The 14,279-nt window shown below is 37.0% G+C and overlaps 1 protein-coding gene across 2 annotated transcripts; it reads right to left on the reverse strand.

The window, feature by feature from the left end:
* Positions 1–1,035: 1,035 nt before the first annotated feature.
* Positions 1,036–14,050, reverse strand: STARD3NL (STARD3 N-terminal like). 2 transcript variants are annotated; one of them, XM_009994995.1, is made up of 8 exons: positions 13,750–14,050; positions 10,910–10,987; positions 9,107–9,184; positions 7,401–7,454; positions 7,180–7,297; positions 4,518–4,616; positions 2,368–2,437; positions 1,036–1,524 (listed from the first exon to the last, which is right to left on the reverse strand). In XM_009994995.1, the coding sequence occupies exons 1-7, from the start codon at positions 13,972–13,974 to the stop codon at positions 2,385–2,387; spliced, it is 705 nt and encodes a 234-aa protein (XP_009993297.1). In that variant the 5' UTR covers positions 13,975–14,050; the 3' UTR covers positions 1,036–1,524; positions 2,368–2,384. The 2 variants fall into 2 exon arrangements, with proteins under 2 accessions (XP_009993297.1, XP_009993298.1); XM_009994996.1 differs by lacking the exon at positions 9,107–9,184 and having other exon boundaries at positions 13,750–14,049.
* Between the last annotated feature and the right edge of the window lie 229 nt (positions 14,051–14,279).

The raw sequence follows: 14,279 nt of genomic DNA on the forward strand, positions 1-14,279 counted from the left end.
TTCATTTGGTCCTGTACCCTCAACTCCAGCAGGAAAACTAAGCAAGTGATCATCTTAGTGACTCAAGATCCCTTTTAATAAATGATCTCCCAATCCACTTGCAGCTTTTCATAGCCAAAGCTGAAAAGAGAAACCAACAACTGCTGCCTCCACCTGGCTCTGAACAGGTTTGAACACTTGCATCCATCTGCAATTCCTGGGGCTCATCAGGTTCATGGCTGTTTCACAACTGCAGTGGCTTACAAGCCCCTACTGCTAGTTTATGGATTTGTTGAGACTAAGGAGAAACCAAAATATGTTTTAATGCTTTGAGGACTGGCTTTTGATTTGTACTTTTAGTGAGAAAGTCCTGTAACCTGAAACTGTCACTACTGCTTCAAAAAAAAGCTGACTGGAAGAGACAGACCACAGCTCCTCCTGTCTTCTACTCACTGGGCTTCTGTTCCATAGCAATAGAAATATTACAAAGCAATATTGTCCATACATGTGTTAACATGTGAAGAATATACTAGTACTTAATATCTGCTCTGCAGGTTGCTCATGAATCCTAATGGCTATATAAGGAAAGTGACAAAACATTCCTCTTTAGGTAGGAATTAGGTATTACCCAACACTTTTCTGATCAAGCATCAGTTAACACTTAAGATCTGTATCTAAAAATATGTATCTTGTACACCTAAACAGAACAACTGAATACCTTCCTTTCACTGCTGGAGGCTCAATTATTCCAGTTTCTCCTTGAACCTGAAAAACATCCACCACCAGTACAAGAAGAGGAACTAAGTTATTTCAAAAAGCTCCTTGCATCCTTTTGATATAATCTATGCAACAAAGAAATGATGTTCCACTACCACTGCCTCCCTACAGGCAGCCATATAAATACAGAACAGCACTGTAACACATATAAAACAGCACTAGCACACATTCTGCACACAACCTATTCAAATTCACATCTTCATTAACCCACAAGAAATAAAGGAGTAGTAAATGAAGACTTTCAGTTGATAAAGCAACAAAATATCATCATGCATTACCCATGTTTTAACAGTTTTATTTTAGAAAGTGAACATATCTGTTAAAAAAGAAAATGCATGGAGTTAAAAAAAGTAAACATAAAACTAATGACAAATTTGCAATAACATGAAATAATTTTACCTAGTGAGTGCCAACAATCATTAAATATACTTCCACCATGGAGAAGTTTTTACTTCATTATATTACAAGTCTCTTGATTAGATACACAAGACAACACTTTCCAGTAATTACCTAGTCATTAGAAGATGAACTTCAGGAATCACTGAATAATAAAATATATAATGGACAAATATTTTCATGCCACCTGGGAGGCAACTTAATATACATATGTCAACATGGTACATCTTTGTGAGGTATTACAGTACATGGGAACCGTTCCCTTTGCTTTCTAATGAATAAATTATCCTGTCAGCAGCTCCACCAGCAAGTCAGCCACAGACTCTGTTGCCAGTTTCCAAAACCCAACAACTTCCCTCAGAAATTTTCTTTCTGTAACAGATTACATAAGTCAGGATGAATGAAGATGTGAGTGAAGAAAACAGATACTGAAAACAGGGAGGCTGAAAAGGAAAGGTCATCCACACTTCCAGTAAAGCACAAGATTTCAAATCAGAAGCTTGAGCTTCTCAAGAACTTTTAATACCTCCCCTAGTTTGCACTTTGTTTGCCATGTCTGGTGCAGTGAAAGCATGGGACAAGATAATTCCAAAAGTAAATGAAGTAATTTCCAAAATAAGGAAATAACCTCTCATATTTAACCACAGTACACAAAAAAAATAATCTTAAAATACAGCTGCTCCAGTGTAACCCATTTGAAATATTAAGCAGACTGAAGAGGGGAAAAATCCAAGTTGTTTTGCTCATGCTATCTTCAAGAGTAATATATTGGTCCCAGACCTAAACTAAAAGAAAATCTCTTCCTAGCACTCTTGCATTGCCACCTCGAAAGAATTATCTCTCCCCACTTCCAAAAAAAGGAGCTTTTACACGTCAGGTCCAGCACTATCCTTTCCAGGAGAGCCAACAAATAAATGCTGGAGGTGTTCCATCCCGAGACTACCGACTTTTACACTATTATCCCAAACAGCTCTCAGACTCCTGGGCCCAGGTTAACCAGAACTCAGCAGCAGAGAGGACCCCAACGACAGGCTCTCAAGAGCTCGGCAGGTAGGATTTCCTGCTCAAAGGTTGCTAAGATGCCTGTCTTGGAAGACTGGGTTCAAAGGTGATGAACTCCTGAGAGTTGGCCCACTGTTCAAATTAACTGAGGAGGAACTAAGAAGACAAAAAATATTTTTAGGAATATTCAGGTTCTAATGCAAAGGAACTTGCCTGCTCTCTCATATTTGCTATACAACTGGTTTTTCACTGTCTTGTTTTTCTTCAGAGTCTTCATCAGATCCTGGAAAAGAAGACAAGAATTATTAGATCAGGTCAGAGAAGAAAAAAAAGAAGCAGACCACCACTGGTAATGACTTATCAAAAGGCAATTCAAAGCAACTATTTCCCATAAAAATATGTACCTTTTAATTTTAGATTTCTTGTCTTTTTTGGATGTTTCACAATGAAGATAGTTTTCTTTTTGCAGTTATCAAACACAAAACCCAGCACTGTGATAATTCTTAAAATACTTGGCTGTCAATAGATTCATTTAGCAAGTGCTTGAAGTTTTCACAACACACACAGGACAATCAACTCCACATCTGCTCACTGACAAGCAGATTTTCCCACATGCTACATCCTGCCCTTTGGAAGACAATTTCCTAAGACATCTTCAAAGCAGCCAGAAACCAAACAGTTCCCTTTGCCTCTCCCTGCCCAGCTCTATTCTCCCTTGTCCACTGCCTCCTTTCAGCTCTCTGCTATGACAAATCCCTGGAAGGTCCCAAAAACAAAGCTTAGCTGGTCACAGGGCAGTTTATCTCCAAATGTTTTTCCAATCAATATGTAAGGTAAATTGATCTAAAATTGCTCTCTTAGAACAATCCATAGTTTGTCTTATCTGAAAGAAGAATTTTGAAGAAAATATTTAAAACTGTGAGCTACTTTTCCCTGTACATCATCTAACAGTTTCAGAATGCTATGTGACTACCAGTGTGTTTTAGCTCAGATATGTTAATTTGACTGTTTCTTTTGCTTCTCACACCAATGAAGGGTGCTAAACTTGGCAGTTAGAGAAGGCTAGGAGAAGACATGTGAGACATTACTGAAACCCAGGTGACAAGCAGCCATTCATTAAGCTGAAAGTGGTGGCAGAGATGTATCTGTGGTCACCACACGCATGGTGATAGCTCACTGCACATGCAACACTGACCCAGCCAAGCTGCCAAGGAAAACATGTTGGCTCCACTTACACTTCCTCTCACACCGTATGTTCTACTGCCAAAAAAATCCCAGGCTGAATCCAGTACAATACTTCCATTCCTCAAGATAGCCTCTCAGATTTAACTAAAATACATTCTCTCTGAATCCTTAGTTACACTTGACATTGTGTTCAGGCTTTGTCATCCCTAGATGGAGCTCTAAGTCATTCATTATGCCAAGATGTTCAGCAACCATAGAGACAGCCCTTACAGTGAAAAATACCAACATGTATAACTCTATGATGTAGATGGGCAAATATATCTGTAGCAATTAGCAGATATTAATATTTTTAATATATTGCATAATGCAACACAGTTTTACAGAAGATATTTACACTTCATGGCAGGATTTGGGGGTTTATGCTGCATCCTCAAATAACTCAATCCATAATTCTTTCCTTGAAATGCCTGCAAACACATTCTTAAATCTTTCAGTATTGCCATTTAATTTTTGGCTTACTCAGCTCATACCTCACTTTGAAGAAAGCACATGAAATGCAGAGTTAAGATGCAACTAACACTTGCCTTCAGCCCATCTACCCACACAGCCTGCACTTTCATAGAGACAGCACTTTTTCTTTTGGTATGAGAAAGGAAAGGAGCCTCTGATTGAAATTTCAGTTTGCTTTAGAGCAGTTTCAGATTCCCTGTCTGTCCTAAAGTGCTGTAAAGCTCCAAGTTGAGGCTGAAGTAAATTGTGCATTGCAGCATAAACACGACTGGTAGCAGTTAAGAGATCACTGAATCTTAGGAGTATCTCACGTTGCAAGGGACCCAGAAGGATCATTGATGGCAGAAACAAATAACCCCCTCCTTTCAGTTGTGGAACAATTTTCTTTCTGACTAAGCTTGTATTTAACACCTTCATGCTTTGTCTATTTTATTACGTGTATTGTAATTATGTGTATTGTAATTCATCTGGTAGGTAGTAACTAAACTGAATTACTGAATAAAAATAATATTTTATTTAAGGATTATAAATTACACTTCTAATTTTAAAAAGTGGGGTTTTTTTGTCCTTAACCCTTACCCAGCCTTACCATGTGAAGGAGATGAAATACAAAGGAGTTTAATATCAATTTAAAAAAAATAAATCATTAATTATGTGACCATAACTACCTGCTACAGATTCAGGAGGAGAATAGAACTGCCCATCAGAGAGGACTCCTGGGTGAAGAAGAGCTGCCCGTTCAGAAGCATCCTGTGCTATCAAAAATCCTAAAAGGAAAAACAAAAGCCACAAATCCTCAATACTATCACCTTAAAGATCAAGTATTGATGAAGGCTCTTAAAGATTGATGTATTATATTAGCATTCCTAACAAGTTACTTCTATAAATAAATATATCAGAAAGAAAAATCAAACAAATGGTTATTTCAGGATTTATGTCTTCATATATAACTTCAGACAGCTAAGGAGACACACTTGAGCAAAACAGAGGTACTGTACACATGAATTATGGAATCCTTCCTTCCACTTCCATGTGCAATTGCATGATTAGGATGACATTTGTAAATTCATCAATATTCACTGGCTAACTAACATTCTGTAATATATTTTTAATGATAAGTGAGCTGCCATGCATAACCAAATACATTATTTTCTCACTTTGTGACTATAGGATGACTCATTAATACCTTGCTTTCACTTCTCTGTCTCAATACACCTAGTTACTTCAACCTTCATCTTCTTTTGGCTCAATTTGATCAAAAATCAGGAAAAATTATCTAGCACTTACATGGAGTTATTCTGGTGTGTTTAACTCAGCACAAAAATGTAAGGGGGGATGGGGAGGAGGATGTTGCAAAAGAAGCTAATTATCTTGTCCTGACTGCCATGTAAGGCGATAGAACTTCCTTTACTCCACCCTTTACTCTCTGCCACATGAAGATTGATGAAGGAAAAAAAAGAAAACCTTGCTGTTTTACTGAATCAGAAGAGCTATCTGAGGTAGCCAACAGTTATTAAAAAAATACCTTAGCAACTCACACTACTATTTCTAGATACTTATTTATTAAACAGTTTGAAGTTTCCAAAGGAGACATCTATTTTACTTGTATTTCCACACTGTCTGAAAGAGGAAGGTCAATCTCCCTACTTAACCATGACTCACAAGATACTAGAGGAGACATACTGGTTGGTTTTTAGCTTTAAATCCTGCTCACAGAAGGAAGCTTTTAGAGCTGGAAATCCTCTTCAGTAGAAAGACAGTATTTCCCCTTTTCTTCCCCCCCCCCTTTTTTTTTCTTTTTAAATAATTTACAGAAAAACATCTCCAAATTATAAGCACTTTTGCATTAGATAGAAATTTTACGTGGGGTTTGTTGTTGGTGGGGTTCTTTAAAAACAAAACAGTAAGATGGAAAAAAAAAGAGCTTCCACTCCCATCAGAGGCAGGAGAGAAAAAACACTTGGTCAAAAAGCAAAACCTATTAAAAATCTCTTTTCATTATCTGCCTCAGATTTGAAAGCAAATAAGGCACTATCTAAGTACCACAACACAATCCAAATATGCCTATCAGTTGTCTGACTTGATTGCTTAAAATCAGCATTTTCCAGTGAAATCCCATCTTTTTCTGGACATATGCAGAGTTCAACTGAAAATATGTATTTCTAAATAAATACCATCTATTTCATTCTCAATAGGAATGAAGAAAGTGTCATTGAGTCCCACAGGGATTTAGCAACAGTATCTCAATTTGAGATGCATATGACCATCAGTCAAGTATTTACATGTGTATGTACCAAATACTTTCTTTGTCTACGAATATTCAATATTTAAAAATTCAGTATTTAAGTCCCTGAACTGGTTACAGTTCCTGTCTACTGAGAGAAAAGTGTGATGCACCTGCATTTCTTCACCCTCTCAAAAGGGAAAAAAATAAAAAGTTACCCCAAGTTTTACTTTCTCTAGGCAAAATCTAGCATACTCATCTGACCAACTTCTTGGAGTGGTAGAAAAGAACAGGGAGGAATCAAAGTGGAAAGACTGCATTTCAGAGCAGTAGAAAATTGAGGCATCCATGCCCATGTAGAGGTTTTTTTATACCTAACAGGCAAACATGCCCTTCCAGCAGGGTATCAAACTGTATTTCAGTTAATGATTCACAAATAACAGGTCTGCTGTATAATTCCTCTCCTGCTGTTGAAACTTAACAAAACATGGCAACAGAAATCTATGCTTCCTTTCCTCTCCACTCAAGCAATATTCTCTTTCAACTAAATCAATGGGTTTCCTCCATGGAGTTGAATACATTCAGAGTCAGATGACCTGCTGCCTCATCTTGAAGAGGCTGAAACTTGTACTAGTTCTTGTCTCATTCTGTCTGTGCATGAAGCAGACGCTCCACAAGACTTCTTTGCTTTCTTTATTCCACCTCAAAAGAATAGTTAGTGACACCGAGTTAGTTACTGTGTCTACTCTTCCTGAAAGAGGAACCAGGCACTTAATCTATGCATTACCTGTAAAATAAAATTTTACAAGCCCAAATCAGTTAAATCTTCATGTTTCAAGCATACAAAATTATTAAAATTCCCATATGCTTGATAAATTGCTGATCTGGCCCTTGTAACTTTTTCAACTTTGCCTCCCTATGTTAATTGAAACTTCACTTTCCTGAAGGCCTGTGTTCTCTCCCAGAAAAAGAAAAATGATGCTGCATAGTAAGTTTTCCCACAGCTCTTTACATTTTGAGAAGCTGAAAGAAACATTCTTCTGCCAGATAACATGGGATCAAACGTCACCAACTGCAGCAATTGAGGGGAAGAATTAAAAACTTACTATTTTCTTCTTCAGCTTCTTGTGGTAACACTTTGAAGTCCAAAAACCAAGTTTCAATCCAGGCAAGTATGAAGGATATGATGGGCAGCACATAGCCAAAAGCACCCTGTGAGAATAGCTTGAAGGAAACAAAACCACACAACATTACAGAAATCACTCTGATGAATCTTGCTTTCCAGAAAAAAAATAAAGTTAAAAAATCATTTTATTAGAATATATACCTGTGAAATAATTACTTTTGCTAATAAAAAGGCACTGGTCACTGCTGTTGTAAACTGAAAGAGACAGGGTAAGAACAGTTAAGACTAATAAATGGATTTACTTTCTTATTTCTGCCATTATCTATCAGTTGCAACTTTAAATATTTACCAACAACAGCCCGATTATAGATTATTGAAATGTAACAAGTATGAACTTAAAGTGTTATTAAAAGAACCTTCTTCATAAAGATAACTTTTAATATGGACATCTCCAAGTGTTGATTTCCACGCAGTAGATAGGCAGTTTACGTGCTACATTGATGGTGAGTTATAAAAATTGTCATCGTACTGTATAAAGAAGATGCAGTATCTTATTCAACAAGTCCCTTAAAAACACCCCCAAACTATCTGAGTTTTTAGGAAAAAGCAAACAGCAATTGCTCCAAATGCTTTTCACTACCACCAAAACAATAAAAGATCTTTGCAGGAGTAGATTTTAATTAAAATTTTAATTCACATACTGACATTATGAAAAATGAATCACTTTGAAGACTTGATACTCCCTGACATGCTTTAAAAATGGCAGGCTGCATAAAATGTCTGGAAACCCACAAACAAAAAAGCAGTGGACAAGTAGTGCTGACTTAAGCAAGGTTTCTAACTCTATTAGTGCATTTGGGTCCAGCAATTCCTTAAATAATGGCAGACCTAACTAGCTTCCCATAAGCACAGGTATGGCTTTAAGATTAATGGCTTCTGCAAAACCTTAAGTGAAGCTTGATGTATCTAATGGATCACTGCTGTGATGGGTTCACTCTCAACACCTCACAAACAACTGCATCAAGTTGGAGGATGTCACTGGAAGAAACACTCTGAAGCTACACAACTAAGAGGTTGTGCACTTAGACACAAACAGAGCAACAGTTACTATTATGTGTTTGTGCCATGCTACTAACACCATTTCAAAAAAATAACAGCATGTAATCTCAGACTACTGAACACACTGCATCCTACTCACTTGAAGAAACACATTCTACATGCACCTACAACAGTGTAAGGGGACAAAAGTCTAAGATTTACAATGCACTAAGCCAGCAACATGCCTATTGTATTGCAATCTATAGTACTGACTGGTGGAAGCACAAATTTGTCACCAAGTTTTGCTTTCTTTCTCATCCATGCAGTACAGCTGCATCACAGGTATTTGTTCCAACCTACTGCGGTTGTGCGCAGCTCTCAAGAACTCCTTTTCTAAGAAGGGATGCATATTCAGCATTTTGTATTGGAGCATGAAAGCAGTACAGGTGCTAGTGCTCACCTAAAATTCTAAAAAGCTAAGCACGTGGGAGCTAATGGACAGCCAGATCTCTGGTACAATAATGCTAATTCTTCTTTTTGAATACAGTTCACTATTTCAAATGCAAATATATTTCAAACATTAATTAACAAGTCAGAGGTAACAAGCTGTTACGACTAGCCACCAATACTGGATTCAAAGTAAGTCTTTGATTTGTATTAACATGATACCTAATAAGGACCATACCCACTGTGCTGTTACAATTCTTTAGGCTGAAAATCCTCCAGAAGTTTTTAATCTGTTACTGTATGGCAAATTTCTTTATAGACCATAAAGATGATTCTTAACATACAAACGTTAAGAGGCATCTAAAATTTTGTCTGTTGGATCCATTCTAGTTAAAACTCCATTATGCTTGGCTGCTACTCACAGCTATTGCCCACCAATGGCGCAGTCTGCACATTGCATATGCAAGTATTAACACCTTAAATCGAAAGACTGCCAGTAGCTATAGAGAAAGGAAAAAAATATGTGTTGGTTAATTCAGAAGACATAAGAACCACAAGATTCTCAGCTCACTGAAAATACTAACTGCTTACAAAGCAAGTTAAAACAGTATAATCAAAGTTCTGTTCTGGAGAAACAAATTTGAATGTGTGCTTATAAATAGAATGTAATTTCCTATTTGTAAAGAAAAAGGTACCACTCACATCCCTACAAAGGCTCAAACATGCAAGCATGTGCAATTCCACAAATAAGTTAGAAATATAAAAAAGCTAGACAAAGTATGTTCATGATCATTTTAATTGACTGGAATCTAAGCAATTAAAACTAGCAAATCAGTTACTGCAGCAAATACCTTGAGTATCTCACTGATCTTAGTGGTGTGCTACTGTGCAAGAATATAATTAAAAACTGGAAAGACTTCACAAATGCAATCAGAAAATTGGAAGAATTTTTAAAAGCAATTTTAAACTTACTAAATTTTTAGTATTTATTGAAATATTAATGTTGCCACATTCAATTATTCTTCATGGTGATGCCTGTAATAGCAAGACATCCTAAATATCTTGCAGTAAAGAAAGGTAAATTATGGTATTTCTAGGCCAGACAATTCAATCAATAGCAGACAGATGAGATTTCTGAACTGGTGACCTTAACTCTCATTTTTCCTGTTTATTCTTTGATATTAGACTGCCTCCAACTTGTTTTAAAAGCTGTGTTCAGATTGAGAAAATGTGAAACAAACACTTAAAAATAAAGAGAAATCAAGTACAGCCAGCAAAATAGTGATGAGACAGAACAACGGAGTTCACTAACTTAAGAAATTTTTGTATCTGGTATCTCATTCCATTTCACAGCAAATGGTCCAATGCAGAAGTAAGGACAGGTTTTTACACTGGTTTCAAAGAGAGATTCTGGATATAGTCATCAATATAAAATTATTGATACCATACCAATTCACCTCTGCCAAGCAAACAAGATCTGATAGAATTAATGATCTTGCAAAACCATGGGGCCCTTTAGAAGAACTCTAAAGAAACAGTTTTTACTTAAGAAATCATTAGCTTGATTCATACAATGCAAAACACATTGCAACTACAGAGCTACTGAAAGACAAATTTGCTAATGGAGTAGACAGCTCCCCCCATGTGCCTAAGTTGTTTATGCATAATAGATTCATACTTCATGTAATCTGTTTTTAGTATGATGTTAAAAACCCCTGCTTGAGTTAGAACACAGAAATCTGAAAATAAAAATAAGCTACACAGGCCAAACTGCAAAAAAATCTCCCCCCACTGCACTGACTTATTTTCTGTGGCAGGACAAAAAGGTTGGTTTAAACGAAATGAATTTACAGCTGGAGGACTATTGGTCTTGTCCTTAATGAATTCTCTTTATGCTACATCAGTCTCACATTCTTGACCGAATCTCTAATCTCTTCTTCTGTGCCCCCCAAAGCAGAAGTTTCAATTCAAGGGTGCCTAAGCATCATTACCCACAGGCTCCACGAGCCTGCTGCCAAAATAGGACTGGGCAACCCCTAGACAGGTGAAATTTGGCACAAGCCCTTCGGGTTTAAATTACCAAGAAAAAAATCAAACCTTTCATAAGACTCAAACTAGGGAACATCTGTGGAAGGATGAATGTGGGATAACTATACTTTTACTGCTTTTTCTCTTTATTTCTTTCAGGTTTGTTTTTTGTTTTTGTTTTTCAAAAGACCACTTACAAATATATCAAAATATGAAGAAGAGTAGTCATATTGTAGGACTTCCTTCTCTAAGGTAGTCTCAATGCCTCCCTTTACCTACAAAGAAACAACACACATAGCTTTAAAACAGAAGTTACTGAAGGCAAAATACACACAAATCTGAAGGGTGAAATTCATAATTCCCCACTGATGTACAAAAAGATCATCAAACTAGATACAGGGGACATATATGCTAAGAATGTCAATTTCAAGATTAGTGGTCTTGTTTGTCTTTCATTATTATATGCAATTTTCAAAGTGCAAATGTTTAGGATTATCACCTGGCCTCTATGCAAGCTGCATTTCTGACTGTCACAAAATAAAAGCTAACAAGTTGTTAAGGGAACAAGAAATTATTAAAAAGAAGGTCTGTTACACAAATTCAGAGAGTATTTGAAGTCTCATAAGGAGGACCAAATCAGCTGATCAAAAAGCCACCCAGAAACTAGCTCTAGTTAGTCACATGTTAGCAAATGGAAAACTGAATTCATACTCCAAATATTTTTCTTACCAGCTACCATACTATTCATTTTAAGAGAGATGAACAAAAAAAACTCCACTGTAAAAAAAAAAATAGAAGCTGCAAGTATTAGACCATTTTCCCATAAATAACTAACACCCAAGTTTAATTCTTCAATTTCCTTGAGGGGATGCAAAATTACATCTTCTTTAGCCATTGGGTTTCCTTCCAGTGGAAGGAGTCATAACTTTCCTGTTCTGACTGGATTAGTAAGCAACTCATTTAGGATGCATTGGATCAGAGAGTGACAGAAGTATGTATCTTAGTTGGGAGCAAAAAACCTTAGTGTCCATATCCTATTGTTTTTAATATTAAATTCAATAATTAGGAATTGCATTAAATTGTTATGTAAAGCACTAGGGAAAAAAACACCAACAAAAGGCTTTAATACTAAGTTTGACTACTGTCATTCTTTTAAAGACAGGAGGTACCAAAGTACAACAATGTATGCTCACCACCTCAAAGCAATACAGTTTAGACACTTCCAAATGTTTCACAACTCTATTGATGGACAGTGTTTGTCCAAGACTACTCACTCCAACCTCAAATTCTTTATATTTCTTCTCCTCTCCCTCTCCTCATGGCTATCTGAAAAATAACTTTCTAAATAAAGTTTCCCCTTGGATGCACTACAGCATCAGGTGTGATCATCTGTTTCCAACATAAAGAACAGCTTCCCCCACCACCAAGCTGTTCACTGCAGGGCTGCATGAGCACCATGTTAACATAAGGATGAACAGAGACCCATGATATCCTTGATTTACAGTTTGCTCAAACTGTTATGCAGCTTCTTCCTCAAGTGTTTCAACAGAAATTATGCCTAAGCACACTGGATAATGGAGACAAAGGGAAAACAATACTTACAGGAACCCTGTAATCCCATTACCAAGTGACAGGCAGTCCAAACACAGTGCTATTTGACTTGCCAATGAACAAAACTTAACTTAAAAAGAGAACAAAAAAAACTAACTATGTGTCTGATCCCAGGTATCAAAGGATGGCTTCTATATTATGATTTCTAAAGACCAAACATTTTTCATTCTTGCTGACATTTGACAGTGTGGGACTCCAGTTCATAACACATACTTCTCAAAACATAGCTTTTCACAAAGAAAACTGGTCTTGAGGCACCTTAATGCTGCAGAGTTCAAAATTAAACACCATGAGCTGGTAGCATTTTCTATGCAGAGTCTGAAATATCCTGAGAAGGCCAATACGAAAATCCGTACTCTGAATCCCTAACAAGAAGCACGAACCCAGACTCCACTCCTCTCAGGCTGTTGAGAAACTGCCCTAAATATTGAAATGCATCCAAATGCAGCATATGCTGCTTTTCTGAGACAAGCTCATTTTACACACTAGATATAACAGTCTTTACACCTAGAGAAACAACAGGTGTTTAGTCCCAAAATTGCAGCATTCAGGTAAGGAAAGCCTAATTCCTCAAATTAAATCAGAAAGTGTATTTTTCACTTTATCAATGAACTACTTGAGTGGTCAGCTCCTGAAATTTCAGGATCAGTAACAAAGGTTATTTATCTTGTGCAGGAATGCAGACAAAACATGTTTACTCATGATCTTTCTTGTCTAGAAAAGGGATTCTTCCCATCTTTCCTGTGTGTTCTTTCTTAACTGCATACTTTAGACTGTATCTTAGAACCTAGCTCAAGGACTAGGATGCTACTTAGGAAATCATAACAAATCAGCTACCCTATTGCATTCTGGAAAATTCAGGAGAACTGCCTGGTTTTTCAAATTACAAATGCTGGAGTGGCAACTGTGGGAGTTTGACCTGTTTAAATGTGCTCTGACATACACAATTTAGAGCATATAAAGTTTGTTTCAAAGAAAGCACAGAATAAGAAAGTTTTTGGCCACTGAAGTATTTCCAGTGACTGACACCTCAGAGACATATCACTAACTTTGAGTAACTCAGAATCCAAACTCTCAAATCCTGTTGAAATTCGAACTTCTTGCTAAATTCAAAGCTATACCGTCACGTTTTTGCTTCCTTGCTGTCTGCAATGTTCACTGGATTTTCAATGGTTTCCTCAGCATGGTTTATAGATTACAGGAACATCAAAAAGTTTAATGATAAGAAGATGATAAACCAGGTATCCTAATGCTTAAAATCATGTACAGTTGAAAGATACTATGTTCATGAAAGCTTCCAGGGAGGAAGCTGCTTTAATTTCAACAGATACAAACAGCATATAACTCAGGATGAAAAAGAACCACTTCTTCACCATTCCTGAAGTGAATACATTAATTAATCAAGGGGACTGAAAAGACAACTCACGTTTAGTTCTATTATCCACAACAAGGTAATGAATAAGAGATCAAATGTCACAAACAAACAGAAAGTCCTTCTGACATCTGAGATGCCCTTCTTCTCTCTGCCTTCATATGACTCAATCCTTGTCATCAGCTGTGCTGGGTTGATGGAGTGGACATCCCGTAAGGAAGGACAGGATTCCACACTGCTGCTGTGAGCATTCTCTGCAGCAGCTGGCACCCGATTCATCCTGGCCGTGCTCAGAGTGCTCTTCTTCTGCCAGTTGCACCATTACTAGAAGGCTGATCCATATAGGAAGATTTTCTAAACAAACAAAACAAAAACACATTAGTCACTAAAAGCCCCACATTTCAGTGGATAATTTCATTATTACCATGTCAGTTCTCTCCTTGCTAAACTGACAACTATGAGGATTTGGCAAGCAGGCTCTAAAAACGGTTTCTGCAATGTGATATATCTAGGCTCTCTCCATCTCATCCATCTCTCAGAGGAAGAAGAATACTATTCAATTAGACTGGTGGGAATAAGGGAGC

The sequence above is a fragment of the Chaetura pelagica genome, unplaced genomic scaffold, assembly GCF_000747805.2.
Source record: "Chaetura pelagica isolate M959 unplaced genomic scaffold, ChaPel_1.0 scaffold43, whole genome shotgun sequence".
Taxonomy (NCBI): Eukaryota; Metazoa; Chordata; class Aves; order Apodiformes; family Apodidae; genus Chaetura; species Chaetura pelagica.